The 21,194-nt window shown below is 46.3% G+C and overlaps 1 protein-coding gene across 1 annotated transcript in view; it reads left to right on the top strand.

Annotated features, from left to right (window-relative positions):
* The first annotated feature begins 236 nt into the window (after positions 1 to 236).
* madd (MAP-kinase activating death domain) overlaps positions 237 to 21,194 on the top strand; it is a 256,584-nt gene continuing 235,626 nt past the window's right edge. Inside the window, exons 1-2 of the mRNA XM_078221357.1 lie at positions 237 to 491; positions 1,311 to 1,892. Of these exons, the coding sequence (XP_078077483.1) occupies positions 433 to 491; positions 1,311 to 1,892 (641 nt within the window). The 5' untranslated portion in view covers positions 237 to 432. The remainder of the gene's footprint in view (positions 492 to 1,310; positions 1,893 to 21,194) is intronic.

The following is a 21,194-nucleotide window of genomic DNA, read 5'->3' as shown; positions in this document are numbered from 1 at the left end:
GCCTGTGGGTGGAGGGGGGGGTGCTGTGTGTGTGTAGGTGGGGGCGCTTGCCTGTGGGTGGAGGGGGTGGTGCTGTGTGTGTGTAGGTGGGGGCGCTGTGTGTGTGTAGGTGGGGGCGCTTGCCTGGGGGTGGTGGGGGGGGTGCTGTGTGTGTGTAGGTGGGGGCGTTTGCCTGGGGGTGGTGGGGTGGGGGCGGGTGCAGGCTGTACTGTATGGGTGCTGGAGTGAGTGTGTAGTCAGTGCTGTTTAATTACAGATTCACCATGTTCCTGTTTCAGATTCCAAACTTCTCCTCCCATGTGAGTGTCACTGTGAGCTGGGATGCCTTGTCTCTGTGTTCCTGGAAACAGCCTCTGGTAGAGGATAGCTCTCCAGCTCAGCCTGCTCAATCTTCCTTCAAAGCTGCGATGACCTAGTGGAGGGCAGGAGAGGATGTCTCAGAAGAGGGTCTGTCCACGTTTGCTGGATTATCTCGTCATCATTGGTGCAAGGTAATGATATGTAGCAGCGTGCTGGCAGGGTTCAATCTCCTGTGGGTGGCGTGCTGCAGCAGCACGGGTGGTGAGGGGCCTATTGAACAACCCTGCAAAAACAAATCATTGCAGCTGGCATGAATAGATGGGACCCCCGTGTAGGGAGCCCCATCGCAAATGGTTTTCTTTACTGCTATGTGCTCATCCCTGCATAGTCTCCATTCCAAACACCAAATCACCAGAAGACGCTGATTGGCCAGAGTGCTACCACTGTCCTGGCATTGTGCAAACTGCTCTGTTGAAATGAAAGGGGCAGCCCCTTAAAGCAGAAACTGTCAGAAACTTTAAACATCAAATTAAACAGTGGGGTGGTATAACTGGAGTCTTCATTTGGGGTTCAGGGTGAGGTGTGTGGCTGCTGGGTTATGTGTGGGAGCTGAGGTTATTGTGGTCCCCAGTGGCAGTGCTGTATGGCCTGTGCTGTGCTGTGCTCACTGTCTAGCTCAGTGGTTCCCAAAGGGTGCGGCGCACCACACTGGTGCGGCGGGAGAGGATGGCAAGTGTGGCGGGAAGATTCAAGGACAATCAAAGAAACATTTAAACATGGTTTAAACAAGCATTGTTTTATACTTTCTGGATGTCCCATGATCATATTATAAAGTAGTTGTGTTCTATGTTATGAATCAAGCACTGCTAGGAGTTGTTTTTTTTTGAATGTATTTCTTATCAATAAAAAATTCAGTGTGGCGCGAACAAATTTTTATTCCGAAAGTGCGGCCCAGTGAAAAAAGTGTGGGAGCCACTGGTGTAGCTGATCATTGTTTTGTGTGCTTGCAGGCAGCCCAGTAGCGAGTGCATTGCTCAGACCCCTGAGCTGCTACGCCGCTACCCACTGGAGGATCACCGTGACTTTCCCCTCCCACCAGATGTGGTCTTCTTCTGCCAGCCTGAAGGCTGTCTGAGTGTGCGCCAGAAACGTACCAGCCTGCGAGACGATTCGTCTTTCGTCTTCACCCTCACTGACAAGGACAGCGGTGTAATCCGCTATGGGGTCTGCGTTAACTTCTACCGTTCCTTCCAAAGGCGCAGCAGGGACAGGCCTGAGCAAGGACTGCAGCATGTGAAGGGAAATGTTACTGAGGTACCAGACAATGAGCAGAATAACTCTGACAGCGGCTCCTCCTTGGCCACGCACAGCGCTGATTCCACTCCCGACATCAGCCGATCGCCACGGCTGAAACGGCATTTGAGGAGTGGAAACCGCTCCCGAAATAGTACACTGACCTCGCTGTGTATACTGAGCCATTACCCCTTCTTCTCCACCTTCCGGGAATGTCTTTACACCCTCAAGCGATTAGTGGATTGTTGCAGTGAGCGGCTGCTTGTTAAGAAGGCAGGAAGTCTGAAGGGCATTCAAAGGTGAGTGTGGTGGTATGTGTGAGCTGCTGCATTGATAGAATAGGAAAATAACGTACTGCTTGACTGGGCCAAGAAGCAAAGCGATCCATGATTGCAAGTCTTTAAATCTCAAAGAATATAAGCAGGTTAATAAAGCAATAAAATCACAAACATCGAGGTCCATCTCTCAATGAATAACGTTGAAAAGCAGAAACATTGTGTTACATTTTTCAGTAACCTTGGATAAGCCAATTGGAATATCCTTCACAGAGCTCCAGTCCATTTTACAAAGGATATAGAGACAGTGGGGAAGGTCAATGATATTCTCACCATCATAAAGTCAGAAGTGAGGATGTTTGCTCATGATTGCAGTGATCAGTGCAACTTCTCAAATAATAAATCAAGACCTGGATAACATTAAGGCTTGGGCTGATTGATGCCAAGCCACACTTGCACCGCACAAGTGCCAGGCAATGATTAACTCCTGCAGGGCAATATCTAACCATCTCCCCAACACATTCAGTGACATTATCATCACTGCATTCCCCATCATCAACATCCTGGATATTACCATTAACCAGAAACTGAACTGATCCCGCCCGGCCGACCCCCGCCCGGCCGACCCCCGCCCAGCTGACCCCTGAGGCTGAGCGTGCTGCACTCAGCTTCGTACCCTTACGTCCTCACCTTAACAAATTTCGTGTTCAACGTGATGCTGAACTCTTCTTCTGCCGCCTTCATCTCCATGCTAATTTTTTTAAAAGTTGTTTTTATGGGATGTGGGCGTCACTGGCTGGGCTAACTGCCCATCCTGGAAGACGTTTAAGAGTCAACCACATCGCTCTGAATGTGGCGTCACATCTAGGTAAGACCAGGTAAGCTCGGCAGATTTCCTTCCCTAAAGGACATTAGTGAACCAGATGAATTTTTATGACAACTAACAATGGTTTCATGGTCATCATTAGATTTTTAATTCCAGGTTTTTATTGAATTCAAATTTCACCATCTTCCATGGTGGGATTCAGGTCGGGACTCGGGTCCCCAGAGCATCACCCTGGGTCTCTGGATTACTTGCGCAGCGACAATATCACTAAGCCACTGTCTCCCCCTTCTTTGGGCAAAAGTACTCCCCCAATTCAGATCCTCCACCAATTCAGATCCCCGACCTGGACCCCTCCCTCTGGCCTCTTAACTGCTCTCGATCTTTTCATCAAGAACTGTTGGTGTGACATCGGCCATCTTAATTTCTGTGCTCCTCTCAATCATTCTAACTTGTCTCCTTCTGAACTTGCTGCACTTCATGCTCTCGGGTTCAACCCTGACTTTGTCATCAAACCTGCTGACAAGGGTGGTGTTGTTGTCTGACATACTGACTTCTACCTTGCAGAGGCTGAGCGCCAACTCTTGGATGCTTCTTCCTACCTCCCCCTGGACTATGACTCCACCACCGAACATCAAGCCATTGTTTCTAGGACTATCAATGATCTCATCTCCTCCAGAGGTCTTCCCTCCACAGCTTTCAACCTCAGAGCCTCCCAAACCCGGATAGCCTACTTCTACCTCTTTCCTCCGGGTTTCCTCCGGGTGCTCCGGTTTCCTCCCATAGTCCAAAGATGTGCGGGTTAGGTTGATTGGCCATGCTAAAATTGCCCTTAGTGTCCTGAGATGCGTAGGTTAGAGGGATTAGTGGATAAATATGTAGGGATATGGGGGTGGGGCCTGGGTGGGATTGTGGTCGGTGCAGACTCGATTGGCCGAATGGCCTCTTTCTGTACTGTAGGGATTCTATGATTCTATGAAATCCACAAAAAGGACTGCCTCGGCAGGCCCATCATGTCAGCCTGTTCCTGCCCCATTGAACTCATTTCCTCCTATCTGACTCCATTTTCTGTCCTCTTGTCCAGTCCCTTCCCTCCTACATCTGCAACTCCTCTGATGCCTTACACCATAACAACTTCCAGTTCCCTGACCCAAACCGTCTCCTCTTCACCATGGATGAACAATCCCTCTACACCTCCACTCCTCACCAGGATGGCCTCAAAGCCTTTCGCTTCTTCCTTGAACAGAGGCCTAAACAATTCCCATCCACCACCACTCTCCTCAGTCCAGCTGAACTGGTTCACTCAATGATTTCTCCTTTAACTCGTCTCATTTCCTCCAAATAAAAGGTCTGGCCATGGGCACTCACATGGGTCCCAGTTATGCCTGTCTCTTTATGGGTTCTATGGAGCATTCTCTGTTCCAGACCTACTCTGGCCCCCTCCCACAACTCCTTCATTGATACATTGACAATTATTTTGGTGCTGCTTCGTGCTCTCGTCTGGACCTGAGAACATTTATCACTTTTGCTTCCAATTTCCACTCCTCTATCATCTTCACATGGTCCATCTCTGACACTTCCCTTCCTTAACCCCTCTGTCTTCATTTCTGGTAATAGACTGTCTACCAGTATCGATTACAAGCCCACCTACTGCCACAACTATCTTGATTACAGCTCTTCACACCCCACGTCCTATAAGGACTCCATCCCATTCTCTCAGTTTCTTCACCGCATCTGTTCTGATGATGCCACTTTCCAGAATAGCGCTGCCGGTATGGCTTCCTTCCTCAATCATGGTTTTCCACCCACTGTGGTTTACATGGCTCGCAACTGTGTCGGACCCATCCCCCAGGCCACTGCCCTCCCCTCCCACCCAGAACCAGGATAGGTTCTCCTTGTTCTCACTTTTCACCCCACCAGTCTCCGCACTTAAAGGATCGTCCTCCGCCATTTCCGCCAACTTCAACTTGATGCCACTACTCAACACATCTTCCACTCACTCCCCCTGTCAGCATTCCGCAGGACCATTTTCTCCGGGACGCCCTGGTCCATCACACCCAATACCTCACCTCCTGCCCACGGCTCCTGCCGATGTAATTGTAGAAGATGCAACATCTGCCCCTTTACCCCCTCCCTGCCCAAACACTCTTCTCAGGTGAAGCAGTGCTTCACGTGCACCTCCTTCAATCTGGTCTATTGCATTCACTGCTCCCAATGTGATCTGCTCTACACTAAAGAGACCAAACACAGATTGGGTGACTGCTTCGCTGAACACCTTCAATCCATCCACAAGTAGGACTCAGATCTTCCTGTCGCTTGCCACTTCAACACATCACCCTGCTCTCCTGTCCACATGTCCGTCCTTGGCCTTTTGCAATGTTCTAGTGAACCCCAATGCAAACTGGAGGAACAGCACCTGGCCTTCCAATTGGACACTTTACAGCCTTCTGGACTGAACATAATAAATCAAATCAAAAACATTGGGTTCAACAACTTCAGAGCATGAACCCTCCACTCCACCTTTACCCAATTTCCTTTTATTTAATGTCTTTTCATCTCATTCATCCATTTTTATCACTTTTCATTCTTCTATTTTTCCACTTCTCCATTCCAACTCTCTATCTCTCTCCATCTCCCAACCTTACCCAGCCCCCCTTTCAGGGCAAGTGCCACATTTCTTAGGTAGTCCTTAACAATCTGTACCTCTTCTGCCATTCACACATTCTGATTACTTAATGGACACTTTTAGCACCTTTCTTAGCCTTCATCGTCACCATTTACACTTCCTTTGTCCAATTAGGGTCATCCTGACTCAACGTTGGTTCTATTCTCTTTCCACAGATGCTGTCAGACCTGCTGAGATTTGCCAGCATTTTCTGTTTTTATTTCAGAAACTGAACTGAACTAGCCACATAAATACTGTGGCTCCCAGAAAAATGTCAAAGGCTAGGAATCCTGTGGAGAATCATTCACCTGACTCCCCAAAGCCTGGCCACCATCTACAAGGAGTGTAATGGAATACCCTCCACTCGCCTGGATTAGTGCAGCTCCAGATTTATCTTTTGCACTGATGCGCTGGGCTCCGCCATCATTGATGATAGGGATATTTGTGGAGCCGCCTCCTCCAGTGAGTTGTTTAATTGTCCACCACCATTCACGATTGGATGCGGCAGGATTCCAGAGCTTAGATCTGATCCATTGGTTATGGGATTGCTTAGCTCTGTCTATTACTTGCTGCTTATGCTGTTTGACACGCATGTAATCCTGTCTTGTAGCTTTGCCAGGTTGAGATCTCATTTTCAGAAATGCCTGGTGTTGCTCCTGGGAGCCCTCCTGTACTCTTCATTGAACCAGGGTTGATCCCCTGGCTTGGTGATGATGGTAGAGTGGGGGATATGCTTAGGCATGAGGTTATAAATTGCGGTTGAGTACAATACTGCTGATGGCTCACAGCGCCTCATGGATGCCCAGGTTTGAGTTGCTAGATCTGTTTGAAGTCTATTCCATTTATCGTAGTGATAATACCACGCGAACGATGGAGGGTATCCTCAATGTGAAGACCAGACTTTGTCTCCACAAGGACTGTGCAGTGGTCACTCCTACTGATACTGTCATGGACAGGTGACTCTGTGACAGGCAGGTTGGTGAGGATGTGGCCAAGTATATTATTACCTCTTGTTGTTTATTTATTAGTCACAAGTAGGCTTACATTAACATTGCAATGAAGTTACTGTGAAAATCCCCTAGTCGCCACACTCCGGCGCCTGTTCGGATACACTGAGGGAGAATTTAGCATGGCCAATGCACCTAACCAGCATGTCTTTCGGACTGGGGGAGGAAACCGGAGCACCCGGAGCAAAAACCATGCAGACACGGGGAGAACGTGCAGACTCCACACAGACAGTGACCCAAGCCAGGAATCAAACCTGGGTCCCTGGCGTTGTGAGGCAACAGTGCTAACCATTGTGCTACCGTGCTGTCTTGTTGGTTCCCTCACCACCTGCCACTGTCCCAGTTTATCAGCTATGCCCTTTAGAATCCATGATGTGGAGATGCCGGCGTTGGACTGGGGTAAACACAGTAAGAGTTTTAACAACACCAGGTTAAAGTCCAACAGGTTTATTTGGTAGCAAATGCCATTAGCTTTCGGAGCGCTGCTTCTTCGTCAGATGGAGTGGATATCTGCTCTCAAACAGGGCACAGAGACACAAAATCAAGTTACAGAATACTGATTAGAATGCGAATCTCTACAGCCAACCAGGTCTTAAAGATACAGACAATGTGAGTGGAGGGAGCATTAAGCACAGGTTAAAGAGATGTGTATTGTCTCCAGACAGGACAGCCAGTGAGATTCTGCAAGTCCAGGAGGCAAGATGTGGGGGTTACTGATAGTGTGACATAAACCCAACATCCCGGTTTAGGCCATCCTCATGTGTGCAGAACTTGGCTATCAGTTTCTGCTCAGTGACTCTGCGCTGTCGTGTGTCGTGAAGGCCGTCTTGGAGAACGCTTACCCGAAGATCAGAGGCTAAATACATATCTCTTTAACCTGTGCTTAATGCTCCCTCCACTCACATTGTCTGTATCTTTAAGATCTGGTTGGCTGTAGGGATTCGCATTCTAATCAGTATTCTGTAACTTGGTTTTGTGTCTCTGTGTACCCTGTTTGAGAGCAGATTTCCACTCCATCTGACGAAGGAGCAGCGCTCTGAAAGCTAATGACATTTGCTACCAAATAAACCTGTTGGACTTTAACCTGGTGTTGTTAAAACTCTTACTTTAGAATCCAGCCAGCTCGGTCTGTGGTGGTACTACTGAGCAATCAGTATTCTGTAACTTGATTTTGTGTCTCTGTGCCCTGTTTGAGAGCTGATGGACATTCTGTGCCCTTGCCACCTTCAGTGCTTTTTCCAAGTAGTGTTCAACATGGAGGAGTACTGATTCATCAGCTGAGGGGGGACAGGGTATGGTAATCAAGGAACAAAGAAAATTGCAGCGCAGGAACAGGCCCTTCAGCCCTCCAAGCCTGCACCGACCGTGCTGCCCGACTTATCTAAAACCCCCTACCCTTCCGGGGACCATATCCCTCTATTCCCATCCTATTCATGTATTTGTCAAGATGCCCCTTAAAGGTCCCTACCGTATTCGCTTCCACTACCTACCCCGGCAACGAGTTCCAGGCACCCACCACCCTCTGTGTAAAAAGTCTGCCTCGTACATCTCCTTTAAACCTTGCCTCTCGTACCTTAAACCTGTGCCCTCTAGTAATTCACTCTTCCACACTGGGAAAAAGCTTCTGACTATCCACTCTGTCCATGCCTCTCATAATAAGCAGCAGGAGGTTTCGTTGCCCATGTTTAACCTGAAGTCATGAGACTTCATGGGGTCCAGAATCGATGTTTAGAACTCCCAGGGCAACTCCCTGCCAACTGTATACCACTGTGTCGCTGCCATCACTGCAGGGATGGTAATGGTAGTATCTGGGACATTATCTGTGAGGTATGATTCTGTCAGTATGACTATGTCAAGCTGCTTCTTGACTAGTCTGTGAGACAGCTCTCCCAATTTTAGCAAAAGCATGCAGATGTTTGTAAGGCGGACTGAAATGGGGAATTCTGTTCTTAGTGGCCGGAATATTTTTAGAAAATACTCAAAAGTAAAGCTATTTAATATTTTTCGCAAAGGTAAATGGATGGATTCCTGAGCGGTAAGGGAATTAAGGGTTATGGGGATCAGGCGGGTAAGTGGTACTGATCCACGTCAGATCAGCCATGATCTTATTGAATGGCGGGGCAGGCTCGAGGGGCTAGATGGCCTACTCCTGCTCCTATTTCTTATGTTCTTATGTTTAAATGAAACTCAGATTTAAAGCATAATAAATTTATTTCCAAAACTAATTTTGTTATAAAACGTACGAACAGTACAAAGAACAAAAGACCTTAGACAAATACAATGCTTCGGCCGAAGAGAGATCTGGTGGTGCAACAGCATCTTGAGTTTCCTCCACGGATCTCTGACTTTCATGCCAAAATCTTGGATAATTATACAATTTAGTTATCTCAGATACAGCCTAGCAATTAACTTAAAGGATCTCATTTGATATTTATTTTGTCAATTTATTCGTGACACATTCTCAAATCGACTTATAATCTGACACTTTAAATAATGGTTTGTTATTTGTCCATTCAACTATCAGAAGTATATTCCTAGATCAAAATGGCTTCCTTGTTGCTTAGCAATACAAAATTATGTTTTTGACTTATTCAACAAGGAGCATCTGGCAGAGGTCCCAGATTAAATTCCATGTTCTTGTATAAAAATGTATATAATTTGTTCTTTTAAACAAAGGATGGTTTCATACTGTACTATGTTCAAGTTACATTGTAACTGAGTTTTCATGTTTTTCAGTCCATTTTCCAATACAAAACGACCTTGGGCTAACAATCAGTTACTGGCAGATTTAACAATTAACATTAAATGACTTTTAATGCCCTCATTAGGTGTAAAAGTAACAGGGTTGTTGTGGTGGGAGATTTTAATTTCCCCTATATTGACTGGGACTCACTTAGTGCTAGGGCCGTGGATGGGGCAGAGTTTGTAAGGAGCATCCAGGAGGGCTTCCTGAAACAGTATGTAGCTAGTCCAACTAGGGAAGGGGCCATACTGGACCTGGTATTGGGGAATGAGCCTGGCCAGGTGGTCGATGTTTCAACAGAGGAGCACTTCGGGAACAGTGACCACAATTCAGTAAGCTTTAAGGTACCGGTGGATAAAGATAAGTGTAGTCCTCAAGTGAAGGTGCTAAATTGGGGGAAGGCTAATTACAACAATATTAGGCAGGAACTGAAGAATGTAGATTGGGGGCAGATGTTTGAGGGCAAATCAACATCAGGCATGTGGGAGGCTTTCAAGTGTGAGTTGATAGGGATTCAGGACCAGCACATTCCTGTAAGGATGAAGGATAAGTATGGCAAGTTTTGGGAACCTTGGATAACGAGAGATATTGTGAGCCTAGTCAAAGAGAAAAAGGAAGCATTTGTCAAAGCTAGGAGGCTGGGAACACACGAAGCAAGTGTGGAATACAAGGAAAGTAGAAAGAAACTTAAGCAAGGAGTAAGAAGGGCTAAAAGGGGTCATGAAAAAGCATTGGCCAGCAGGATTAAGGAAAATCCCAAGGCTTTTTATACATATATAAAGAGCAAGAGAGTAGCCAGGGAGAGGGCTGGCCCACTCGAGGACAAGGGAGGGAATCGATGCGTGGAGCCAGAGGAAATGGGTGAGTATTAAATGAATACTTTGTGTTAGTATTCACCAAAGAGAAGGACTTGGTGGATGATTAGTCTGGGAAAGGATGTGTAGATAGGTTGAGTCATGTTGAGATCAAAAAGGAGGTATTAGGGTTACATAGAACATAGAACAGTACAGCACAGAACAGGCCCTTCGGCCCACGATGTTGTGCCGACCTTTATCTGAAACCAAGATCAAGCTATCCCACTCCCTATCATCCTGCTGTGCTCCATGTGCCTATCCAATAACCGCTTAAATGTTCCTAAAGTGTCTGACTCCACTATCACTGCAGGCAGTCCATTCCACACCCCAACCACTCTCTGTGTAAAGAACCTACCTCTGATATCCTTCCTATATCTCCCACCACGAACCCTATAGTTATGCCCCCTTGTAATAGCTCCATCCACCCGAGGAAATAGTCTTTGAACGTTCACTCTATCTATCCCCTTCATCATTTTATAAACCTCTATTAAGTCTCCCCTCAGCCTCCTCCACTCCAGAGAGAACAGCCCTAGCTCCCTCAACCTTTCCTCATAAGACCTACCCTCCAAACCAGGCAGCATCCTGGTAAATCTCCTCTGCACTCTTTCCAACGCTTCCACATCCTTCTTATAGTGAGGTGACCAGAACTGCACACAATATTCCAAATGTGGTCTCACCAAGGTCCTGTACAGTTGCAGCATAACCCTACGGCTCTTAAACTCCAACCCCCTGTTAATAAAAGCTAACACACTATAGGCCTTCTTCACAGCTCTATCCACTTGAGTGGCAACCTTTAGAGATCTGTGGATATGAACCCCAAGATCTCTCTGTTCCTCCACAGTCTTCAGAACCCTACCTTTGACCCTGTAATCCACATTTAAATTAGTCCTACCAAAATGAATCACCTCACATTTATCAGGGTTAAACTCAATCTGCCATTTTTCAGCCCAGCTTTGCATCCTATCTATGTCTCTTTGCAGCCTACAACAGCCCTCCACCTCATCCACTACTCCACCAATCTTGGTGTCATCAGCAAATTTACTGATCCACCCTTCAGCCCCCTTCTCTAAGTCATTAATAAAAATCACAAAAAGCAGAGGACCAAGCACTGATCCCTGTGGCACTCCACTAGCAACCTGCCTCCAGTCCGAAAATTTTCCATCCACCTCCACCCTCTGTCTTCGATCAGATAGCCAGTTACCTATCCAATCGGCCAACTTTCCCTCTATCCCACACCTCCTTACTTTCATCATAAGCCGACCATGGGGGACCTTATCAAACGCCTTACTAAAATCCATGTATATGACATCAACTGCCCTACCTTCATCAACACACTTAGTTACCTCCTCAAAAAATTCAATCAAATTTGTGAGGCACGACTTGCTCTTCACGAATCCGTGCTGACTATCCCGGATTAAATCGCATCTTTCTAAATGGTCGTAAATCCCATCCCTAAGGACCTTTTCCATCAATTTACCAACCACCGAAGTAAGACTAACCGGTCTATAATTACCAGGGTCATTTCTATTCCCTTTCTTAAACAGAGGAACAACATTCGCCACTCTCCAGTCCTCTGGCACCATCCCCGTGGACAGTGAGGACCCAAAGATCAAAGCCAAAGGCTCTGCAATCTCATCCCTTGCCTCCCAAAGAATCCTAGGATATATTTCATCAGGCCCAGGGGACTTATCGACCTTCAGTTTATTCAAAACTGCCAGTACATCCTCCCTCTGAACAACTATTTCCTCCAGCCTATTAGCCTCTAACACCTTCTCTTCCTCAAAAACATGGCCCCTCTCCTTGGTGAACACTGAAGAAAAGTATTCGCCTATCTCTACTGACTCCATACACAAGTTCTTGAGAAACATCAAGGTAGACAAGTCCCCAGGGCTTGATGGGATATACCCCAGAATACTGAGCGAGGCAAGGAAGGAAATTGCTGGGGCCTTGAGAGAAATCTTTGTATCCTCACTGGCTACAGGGGAGGTCCCAGAGGATTGGAGAATAGCCAATGTTGTTCCTTTCTTTAAGAAGGGTAGCAAGAATGATCCAGGTAATTACAGGCCGGTGAGCCTTACATCAGTGGTAGGGAAATTATTGGAGAGGTTTCTTCGAGACAGGATTTATTCCCACTTAGAAATAAGTGGACGTATTAGTGAGAGGCAACATGGTTTTGTGAAGGGGAGGTCGTGTCTCATGAACTTGATGGAGTTTTTTGAGGAAGTGACGAAGATGATTGATGAGGGTAGGGCAGTGGATGTTGTCTACACGGACTTCAGTAAGGCCTTTGACAAGGTCCCTCATGGCAGACTGGTGCAGAAGGTGAAGTTGCACGGGATCAGAGGTGAGCTAGCAAGGTGGATACAAAACTGGCTCTGTCAAAGAAGAGAGGGTAGCAGTGGAAGGGTGTGTTTCTGAATGGAGGGCTGTGACAAGTGGTGTTCCTCAGGGATCAGTGCTGGGACCTTTGCTGTTTGTAATATATATAAATGATTTGGAGGGAAATGTAACTGGATTGATTAGTAAGTTTGCGGACGACATAAAGGTTAGTGGATTTGTGGATAGCGATGAGGACCATCAGAGGATACAGCAGGCTATAGATCAGTTGGAGACTTGGGTGGAGAGATGGCAGATGGAGTTTAATCCGTACAAATGTGAGGTAATGCATTTTGGAAGGTCTAATAAAGATAGGAAATATACAGTAAATGGCAGAATCCTTAAGAGTATTGATAGGCAGAGGGACCTGGGTGTACAGTTACACAGGTCACTGAAAGTGGCAATGCAGGTAGAGAAGGTAGTCAAGAAGGCATACAGCATGCTTGCCTTCATCGGCCGGGGCATTGAGTTTAAAAATTGGCAAGTCATGTTGCAGCTTTATAGAACCTTAGTCAGGCCACACTTGGAATATAGTGTTCAATTCTGGTCGCCACACTACCAGAAGGATGTGGAGGCTTTGGAGAGGGTATAGAAAAGATGTACCAGGATGTTGCCTGACATGGAGGGCATTACCTATGAGGAGAGATTGGAGAAACTTGGTTTGTTCTCACTGGAGTGACGGAGGTTGAGGGGAGACCTGATAGAAGTCTACAAGATTATGAGAGGCATGGACAGAGTGGATAGTCAGAAGCTTTTTGCCAGGGTGGAAGAGTCAATTACTAGGGGGCATAGAAACATAGAAAACTCCAGCACAAAACAGGCCCTTCGGCCCTACAAGTTGTGCCGAACATATCCCTACCTTTTAGGCCTACCTATAACCCTCCATCCTATTAAGTCCCATGTACTCATCCAGGAGTTTCTTAAAAGACCCTATTGAGTTTGCCTCCACCACCACTGACGGCAGCCGATTCCATCCACCCACCACCCTCTGTGTGAAAAACTTCCCCCTAACATTTCCCCTGTACCTACACCCCAGCACCTTAAACCTGTGTCCTCTCATAGCAGCCATTTCCACCCTGGGAAAAAGCCTCTGAGAGTCCATCCAATCTATGCCTCTCAACATCTTATGTACCTCTATTAGGTCTCCTCTCATCCTACGTCTCTCCAAGGAGAAAAGACCGAGCTCCCTCAGCCTATCCTCATAAGGCATGCCACTCAATCCAGGCAACATCCTTGTAAATCGCCTCTGCACCCTTTCAATCTTTTCCACATCCTTCCTATAGTGAGGCGACCAGAACTGAGCACATTACTCCAAGTGGGGTCTGACGAGGGTCTTATATAGCTGCATCATTATCCCTGGACTCCTAAACTCAATCCCTCGATTGATAAAGGCCAGCACACCATACGCCTTCTTAACCACCTCCTCCACCTGCGGGGCCGATTTTAGAGTCCTATGGACCCGGACACCTTAGGTTTAAGGTGAGAGGGGTAAGGTTTAAAGGCAGATTTTTTACACAGAGAGTAGTGGGTGACTGGAACTCATTGCCGGGGGAGGTAGTGGAAGCGGATCCGGTAGTGACTTTTAAGAGACGTCTTGACAAGTACATGAATAGGATGGGAATAGAGGTAGCGCAGTGGTTAGCACTGCTGCTTCACAGCTCTAGGGTCCCGGGTTCGATTCCCGGCTCGGGTCACTGTCTGTGTGGAGTTTGCACATTCTCCTCGTGTCTGCGTGGGTTTCCTCCGGGTGCTCCGGTTTCCTCCCACAGTCCAAAGATGTGCGGGTTAGGTTGATTGGCCCGGTTAAAAATTGCCCCTTAGAATCCTAAAATGCGTAGATTAGAGGGATTAGCGGGTAGATATGTGGGGGTAGGGTGGGATTGTGGTTGGTGCAGACTCGATGGGCCGAATGGCCTCCTTCTGCACTGTAGGATTTCTATGATTTCTATGATATGGTCCCCGGAAGGGTAGGGGGTTTTAGTTAAGTCGGGCAGCATGGTCGGTGCAGGCTTGGAGGGCCGAAGGGCCTGTTCCTGTTCTGTAATTTTCTTTGTTCTTTGTTCATTTAAAATCCTCACATTAAAAAATTTGCTGTTTAGTTCCCTGTGTTGGGTATTATGATTAAATTCCCTTCATCAAGGACTAATAAGGGTCTACAGGACTGGGTTTTCCTTTGTCGTTTCCGGTGCCTCCGGTTGATACTAGGTGGCTCCTCTGGATTCTTTCCCATTTTTAGACGACCAAGCCATTTCAGAGTGCATTTAAGAGTCAACCACTGCTGTGGGCCTGGAGTGACATGTGGGCCAGACTGGGTAAGGACATTAGTGAACTCAATGGGTTTTTTCATGATGACTATCCATGAGACTCACTTTATTTTAATTCCAGATTTATTAATTGAATTCAGCTTCCAGCAGCTGCTGTGTTGGGATGTGAGCATATGGCCCCAGAACATTAGTTGCGCATTTGTACTTGTAATCAGTGACATCATTGGTATGGCACTGCCTGCCCTACATGGCTGACTTGCTGGCAATGGAATGAGGACTCTGCTGGGTTCTGAAGTTACAGATTGTGGTGGAATACAATTCTGTTTTTGATGGTCCACAGCACCTCTTAGATGGTTTCACTTGATGGCTCTGTTTTCAATCCCATTTTAATACAGTTGTACTGCCACACAATGTGATGGATGGATCCTCAGTGTGAAAATAAGACTTTTCTCCACAAGGAATGCAGTGGTCAATGCTACCAGTACTGCCATGGACAGATACATGTCTGATGGGTAAATTGGTGAGACATGGTTCAGCTACTCCTCGAAGAATATAGGAAGTGCAAAAGGGAACTTAAGAACGCAATTGGAAGAGCAAAAACAGATATGCAAAAGGACAAGATTAGGAGAATCCTAAAATATTCTATAAATACATTAAAGGAAAGAAGTTAGCAGGGAAAGAGTAGGGCCCATTAGAGACCAAGGGGGCAATGTGTGTGTGTGAAGTTGCAGGGCATTGGCAGGGTGTTAAATAAATACTTCTCATTGATTGTCACTCAGGAAAAGGAGAACATCCGTGACGAATTCAGGAAAAGGGACTGTGAGGAAGTTGAGCAGTTTGACATCGGAAATGGGGAGGTATTGGAGGTTTTGACCAGTTTAAAAATGGACAAATCCCCCAAGCCTGGATGAATTGCATCCCAGGTTGCTGGGGAGATGAGGCAGGAAATTGATCTGACTCCATTGATCGGGCTCTGACACATTTTTAATTCCTCTCTGGCTGTGGGGGAAAGTGCCGGTGAACTGGAGGATGGCTAATGTGATTCCACTTTTCAAGAAGGATGGTAAAGATGAACCAGGAAATTACAGACCAGTGAGTCTCACGTCACTGGTAGGGAAACTACTGGAGAAAACTTTGATGGAAAGAATTAATCTCCACTTAGGCAAAGTTTTATCAGGGATAGTCAGTGTGGCTTTGTCAGAGGGAGGTCAAATTTGATAGAATTTTTCAAAAAATGTGATTGAAGGAAGTTTAGTTAATCTAGTTTATATGGATTTTAGCAAAGCTTTAGCAAGGTCCCACATGAGACAGATTGAGGAAGTTGAAGCACATGAAATTCAGGGAAACTTGGCAAGGTGGATCTGAAACTGTCTTAGTAATAGGACACAAAAAATGGTGGTAGAAGGCTGTGTGAGTGACTGGAGGCCGGTGTCCAATGGCATACCACAAAGTTCAGTGCTTTGGACCCTTATTGTTTGTTATATTTAACCCTGATAACTACAGACCAGTGAGTCTCATGTCCGTGGTAGGGAAACTATTGGAGAAAATTCTGAAGGAGAGCATCTATCTTCACTTGGAGAGGCAAGGCTTGATCAGAAATAGTCAGCATGGCTTCGTCAGATGGGAAGTCATGCCGAACAAAAAGTTTGTATTTTTTGAGGAGGTGACCAGGTGTGTAGATGAGGTGAGACAAATGAGTGTGATCTGGTGGGGATTACTGAAACATGGTCCAGGAGGACCGGGACTGGGAGTTGAATGTCCAAGGGTACTTAGTATTCTGGAAGGATAGACAGAATGTAGCGGAGCAGGAGATGGAGTTACTAATTTATTGATTAGAAACATAGATACTAGGTGCAGGAGTAGGCCATTCGGCCCTTCGAGCTTGCACCACCATTCAATATGATCATGGCTGATCATGCACTTTCAGTATCCTACTTCTGCTTTCTCTCCATACCTCTTGATCGCTTTAGCCACAAGGGCTCTGACACATTTTTAATTCCTCTCTGGCTGTGGGGGAAAGTGCCGGTGAACTGGAGGATGGCTAATGTGATTCCACTTTTCAAGAAGGATGGTAAAGATGAACCAGGAAATTACAGACCAGTGAGTCTCACATCACTGGTAGGGAAACTACTGGAGAAAACTTTGATGGAAAGAATTAATCTCCACTTAGGCAAAGTTTTATCAGGGATAGTCAGTGTGACTTTGTCAGAGGGAGGTCAAATTTGATAGAATTTTTCAAAAAATGTGATTGAAGGAAGTTTAGTTAATCTAGTTTATATGGATTTTAGCAAAGCTTTAGCAAGGTCCCACATGAGACAGATTGAGGAAGTTGAAGCACGTCCAGCTTCCTCCTGAACATATTTAACGAACTGGTCCCAACGGCTTTCTGTGGTAAAGAATTCCACAGGTTCACAAGTCTGAGTGAAGAAGTTCTTCCTCATCTCAGTCCTGAATGGCTTACTCATTATTAGACTGTCACCCCTAGTTCTGGACTTCCCCGGCATTGGGAACATTCTTCCCGCATCTAGCCTGTCCAGTCCCATCAGGATTTTAGGTTGCTATGAACTCCCCTCCCATTCTTCTAAATTCCAGTGAGTACAAGCCCAGTCTCTCTTTATATGTCAGTACTGCTATTCTAGGAATCAGTCTGGTGAACCTTCGCTGGACTCCCTCAATAGCAAGAATGTCCTTCCTCCGACTATGAGACCAAAACTGCACATTACTCAAGGTGTGGCCTCACCAAGGCCCTATATAACTACAGCAAGACATCCCTACTCTATACTCAAATCGTCTTGCTATGAAGACCAGCATGGCATTAGCTTTCTTCACTGTCAATGCCAATCTTCGCCGACTGATCCACCATGACATCCAGGTCACATTGCACTTCCCCTTTTCTTAAACTGTCGCCATTCAGATAATCTTCCTTCCTGTTTTTGCCACCAAAGTGGATAACCTCACATTTATAAACATTATATTGTATTTGCCCATTCAGCCAGCCTGTCCAAGTCACCCTGCAGCCTCTTGGCAGCCTCCTCACAGCACACACTGCCACCCAGCTTAGTGTTGTCTGCACATTTAGAGACATTGCATTCAATTCCTTTGTCCAAGTCATTCATGTATATTTTGAATAGCTGGGGTCCCAGCACTGAACTTTGCGGTATCCCACTGGTCACTACCTGCCATTTTGAAAAGGATCCATTTATTCCCACTCTCTGTGTCCTTTCTGTCATGATGTGGAGATGCCGGCGTTGGACTGGGGTAAACACAGTAAGAAGTCTAACAACACCAGGTTAAAGTCCAACAGGTTGTCAAACCTGTTGGACTTTGACCTGGTGTTGTGAGACTTCTTACTGTCCTTTCTGCCCAGCAGTTCTCTATCCACGTCAATACATTACCCCCAATACCATCACAGAATCCTACAGTGCAGAAGAGGCTCTTCGGCCCATCAAGTCTGAACTGATGCATGAAAGGCCCTGACCTGCCCACTTAATCCCACTTGCCAGCACTTGGCCCATAGCCTGAATGTTATGGTGTGCCAAGTACTCATCCAGGAACTTTTTAAAGGATGTGAGGCTTCCTGCCTCCACCACCCTCCTAGGCAGCACATTCCAGACCGTCACCATCCTCTGAGTAAAAACGTTTTTCCTCAAATCCCCCCTAAATTTCCCACCCCTCACTTTTAACTTGTGTCCCCTCGTAACTGACTGCCTACCTATCCGCCCTGTCCATGCCTCTTGTAATCTTGAACACCTCAATCAGGTCACCCCTCAGTCTCCTCTGCTCCAGAGACAACCCAAGCCGATTCCAACCTCTCTTTATAACTTAAATGTGCCACCCCAGGAAACATCCTGGTGAATCTCCACTGCACCCCCTCCAGTGCGTTCACGTCCTTCCTATGGTGACCAGAACTGCACACACTACTCCAGCTGTGGCTTCACCAAATTTCGATACAACTCCATCATGACCTCTCTGCTTTTGTAATCTATAACCCCATTGTTAAAGGCGAGTATGCCATATGCCATTTTCACCACCCTATTAACCTGCCTTCCCGCCTTCAGAGAGCTATGGACAAACACGCCAAGGTCCCTTTGTCCTTTGGAACTTCCCAGTGTCAGACCTTTCATAGTTTACTTCCTTGTCTAATTACTCCTTCCAAAGTGCATCACCTCACATTTTTCAGGGTTAAATTCGATCTGCCACTTATCTGTCCATTTGACCATCTTGCCTATATCTTCCTGTAACCCAAGACAGTCAAGCTCACTGTTAACCACCCGGCCAATCTTTGTGCCATCAGCAAACTTACTGATCCTACCCCCACATAGTCATCTATGTCATTTATATAAATGACGAACAATAGGGGACCCAGCACGGATCCCTGTGGTACACCACTGGTCATTGTCCTCCAGTCACTAAAGCAGCCGTCTGTCACCACACTGTGTCTTCTTCCGCTAAGCCAATTATGAATCCACCTTATCAGATCACCCAGTATCCCATGTACATTAGCCTTCTTAATAAGTCTCCCATTTGGGGCTTAGTCAAAGGCTTTGCTGAAATCCATGTAAACTATATCAACCGCACTACCCTCATCACAGACTTGGTTATATACTCAAAAAAATGTAATCAAATTTGTTAGGCATGGCCTCCCTCTGACAAAACCATGCTGACTATCCCTGATCAAACCTTGCCTCTCCAAATGGAGATAAATAATTTCCTTCAGAATCTTCTCCAGTAGTTATCCAACCACAGACGTGAGACTCACTGGTCTGTAGTTCCCTGGCTTGTCTCTACAATCTTTTTTAAATAGTGGGACTGCATTAGTGTTCTCCAGTCCTCTGGCACCTCCCCAGTGAGAGTTTTAACAACACCAGGTTAAAGTCCAACAGGTTTATTTGGGAGCAATGCCATTAGCTTTCAGAGCGCTGCTCCTTCGTCAGATGGAGTGGATCTGCTCATAAACAAGGCAGCCAGTGAGACTCTGCAGGTCCAGGCAAGCTTGTGGGGGTTACCGATAGTGTGACATGAACCCAAGATCCCCGTGTGCGGAACTTGGCTATCAGTTTCTGCTCAGTCGTGTGTCGTGAAGGCTGCCTTGGAGAACGCTTACCCGAAGATCAGAGGCCGAATGCCCGTGACCGCTGAAGTGCTCCCCCTCAGGAAGAGAACAGTCTTGCCTGGTGATTGTCGAGCGGTGTTCATTCATCCGCTGTCGTAGCGTCTGCATGGTTTCCCCAATGTACCATGCCTCAGGACATCCTTTCCTGCAGCGTATCAGAATCTCACTGGCTGTCCTGTCTGGAGACAATACACATTTCTTTAACCTATGCCTAATGCTCTCTCCACTCACATTGTCTGTATCTTTAAGATTTGATTAGCTGTAGGGATTCGCATTCTAATCAGTATTCTGTAACTTGAGTTTGTGTCTCTGTATGCCTTGTTTATGAGCAGATATCCACTCCATCTGAGGAAGGAGCAGCGCTCTGAAAGCTAATGGCATTTGCTACCAAATAAACCTATTGGACTTTAACCTGGTGTTGTTAAAACTCTTACTGTGTTTACCTCAGTCCAACACCGGCATCTCCACATCATGACCTCCCCAGTGGCCAAGGAGGAATTAAAAATTTGGGTCAGAGCCCTTGCAATTTCTTCCTTTGCCTCCCACAACATCCTGGGACACAATTCATCCGGACCTGGAGATTCAAACACTTTTAAGCCCACCAATACCTCCAATACCTTGTCACTCCCTATGATTTTCTCTAGAGCCTCACAGTCTCTCTCCCCGAGTTCCATAACTACCTCCTCATTCTCATGGGTGAAGACAGATGTGAAATATTCATTTAATACCCTACTAATGTCCTCTGCCTCCACCCACAGATTTCCCCCTTGGTCCCAAAGCTCTTTCCCATGAGCTTTAATTTTGTTCACTAACCTCTTGTGTGAGACCTTGTCAAAAGCATTTTGAAAGTCCAGATACACAATATCCACTGGTTCACCCTTGTCCGCTCTACTGGTCACATCCTCAAGAAATTCCAGAAGATTTGTCAAGCACGATTTCCCTTTAGTGAATCCATGCTGACTTGGACCGATCCTGTCACCGCTTTCCAAATGCTCAGTTATTGCATCCTTAATAACTGACTCCAGCATTTTCCCCACCACCAATATTAGGCTAACCGGTCTATAATTCCCAGTTTTCTCTCTCCCTCCTTTTTTAAAAGTGGGGTTACGTTAGCTGCCCTCCAATCCACTGGAACTTTTCCAGAGTTTATAGAATGCTGGAAAATGATCACCAATGCGTCCACTATTTGTAGGGCCACTTCCTTGAGCACTCTAGGATGCAGAGCATTGGGCCCTGGGGACTAATCGGGTTTTAATCCCAGCAATTTCCTGACTAATAAGGATTTATTTTAGTTGCTCTTTCACGATCCTCTGTCCCCTAGTATTTCTGGAAGGTTATCGTGTCCTCCTTAGTGAAGACAGATCCAAAGTATTTGTTCAGCTGATCTGCCATCTCTTTGTTGCCCATTATGAATTCACCTGATTCTAACTGTAAGGGACCTACATTTGCCTTCACCAATCTTTTTCTCTTCACCTATCTAT

This window comes from Mustelus asterias, chromosome 9, assembly GCF_964213995.1.
Source record: "Mustelus asterias chromosome 9, sMusAst1.hap1.1, whole genome shotgun sequence".
NCBI lineage: Eukaryota > Metazoa > Chordata > Chondrichthyes > Carcharhiniformes > Triakidae > Mustelus > Mustelus asterias.
The sequence above is the reverse complement of the archived record's forward strand: the minus strand, read 5'-3'. Positions and strand labels throughout refer to the sequence as shown.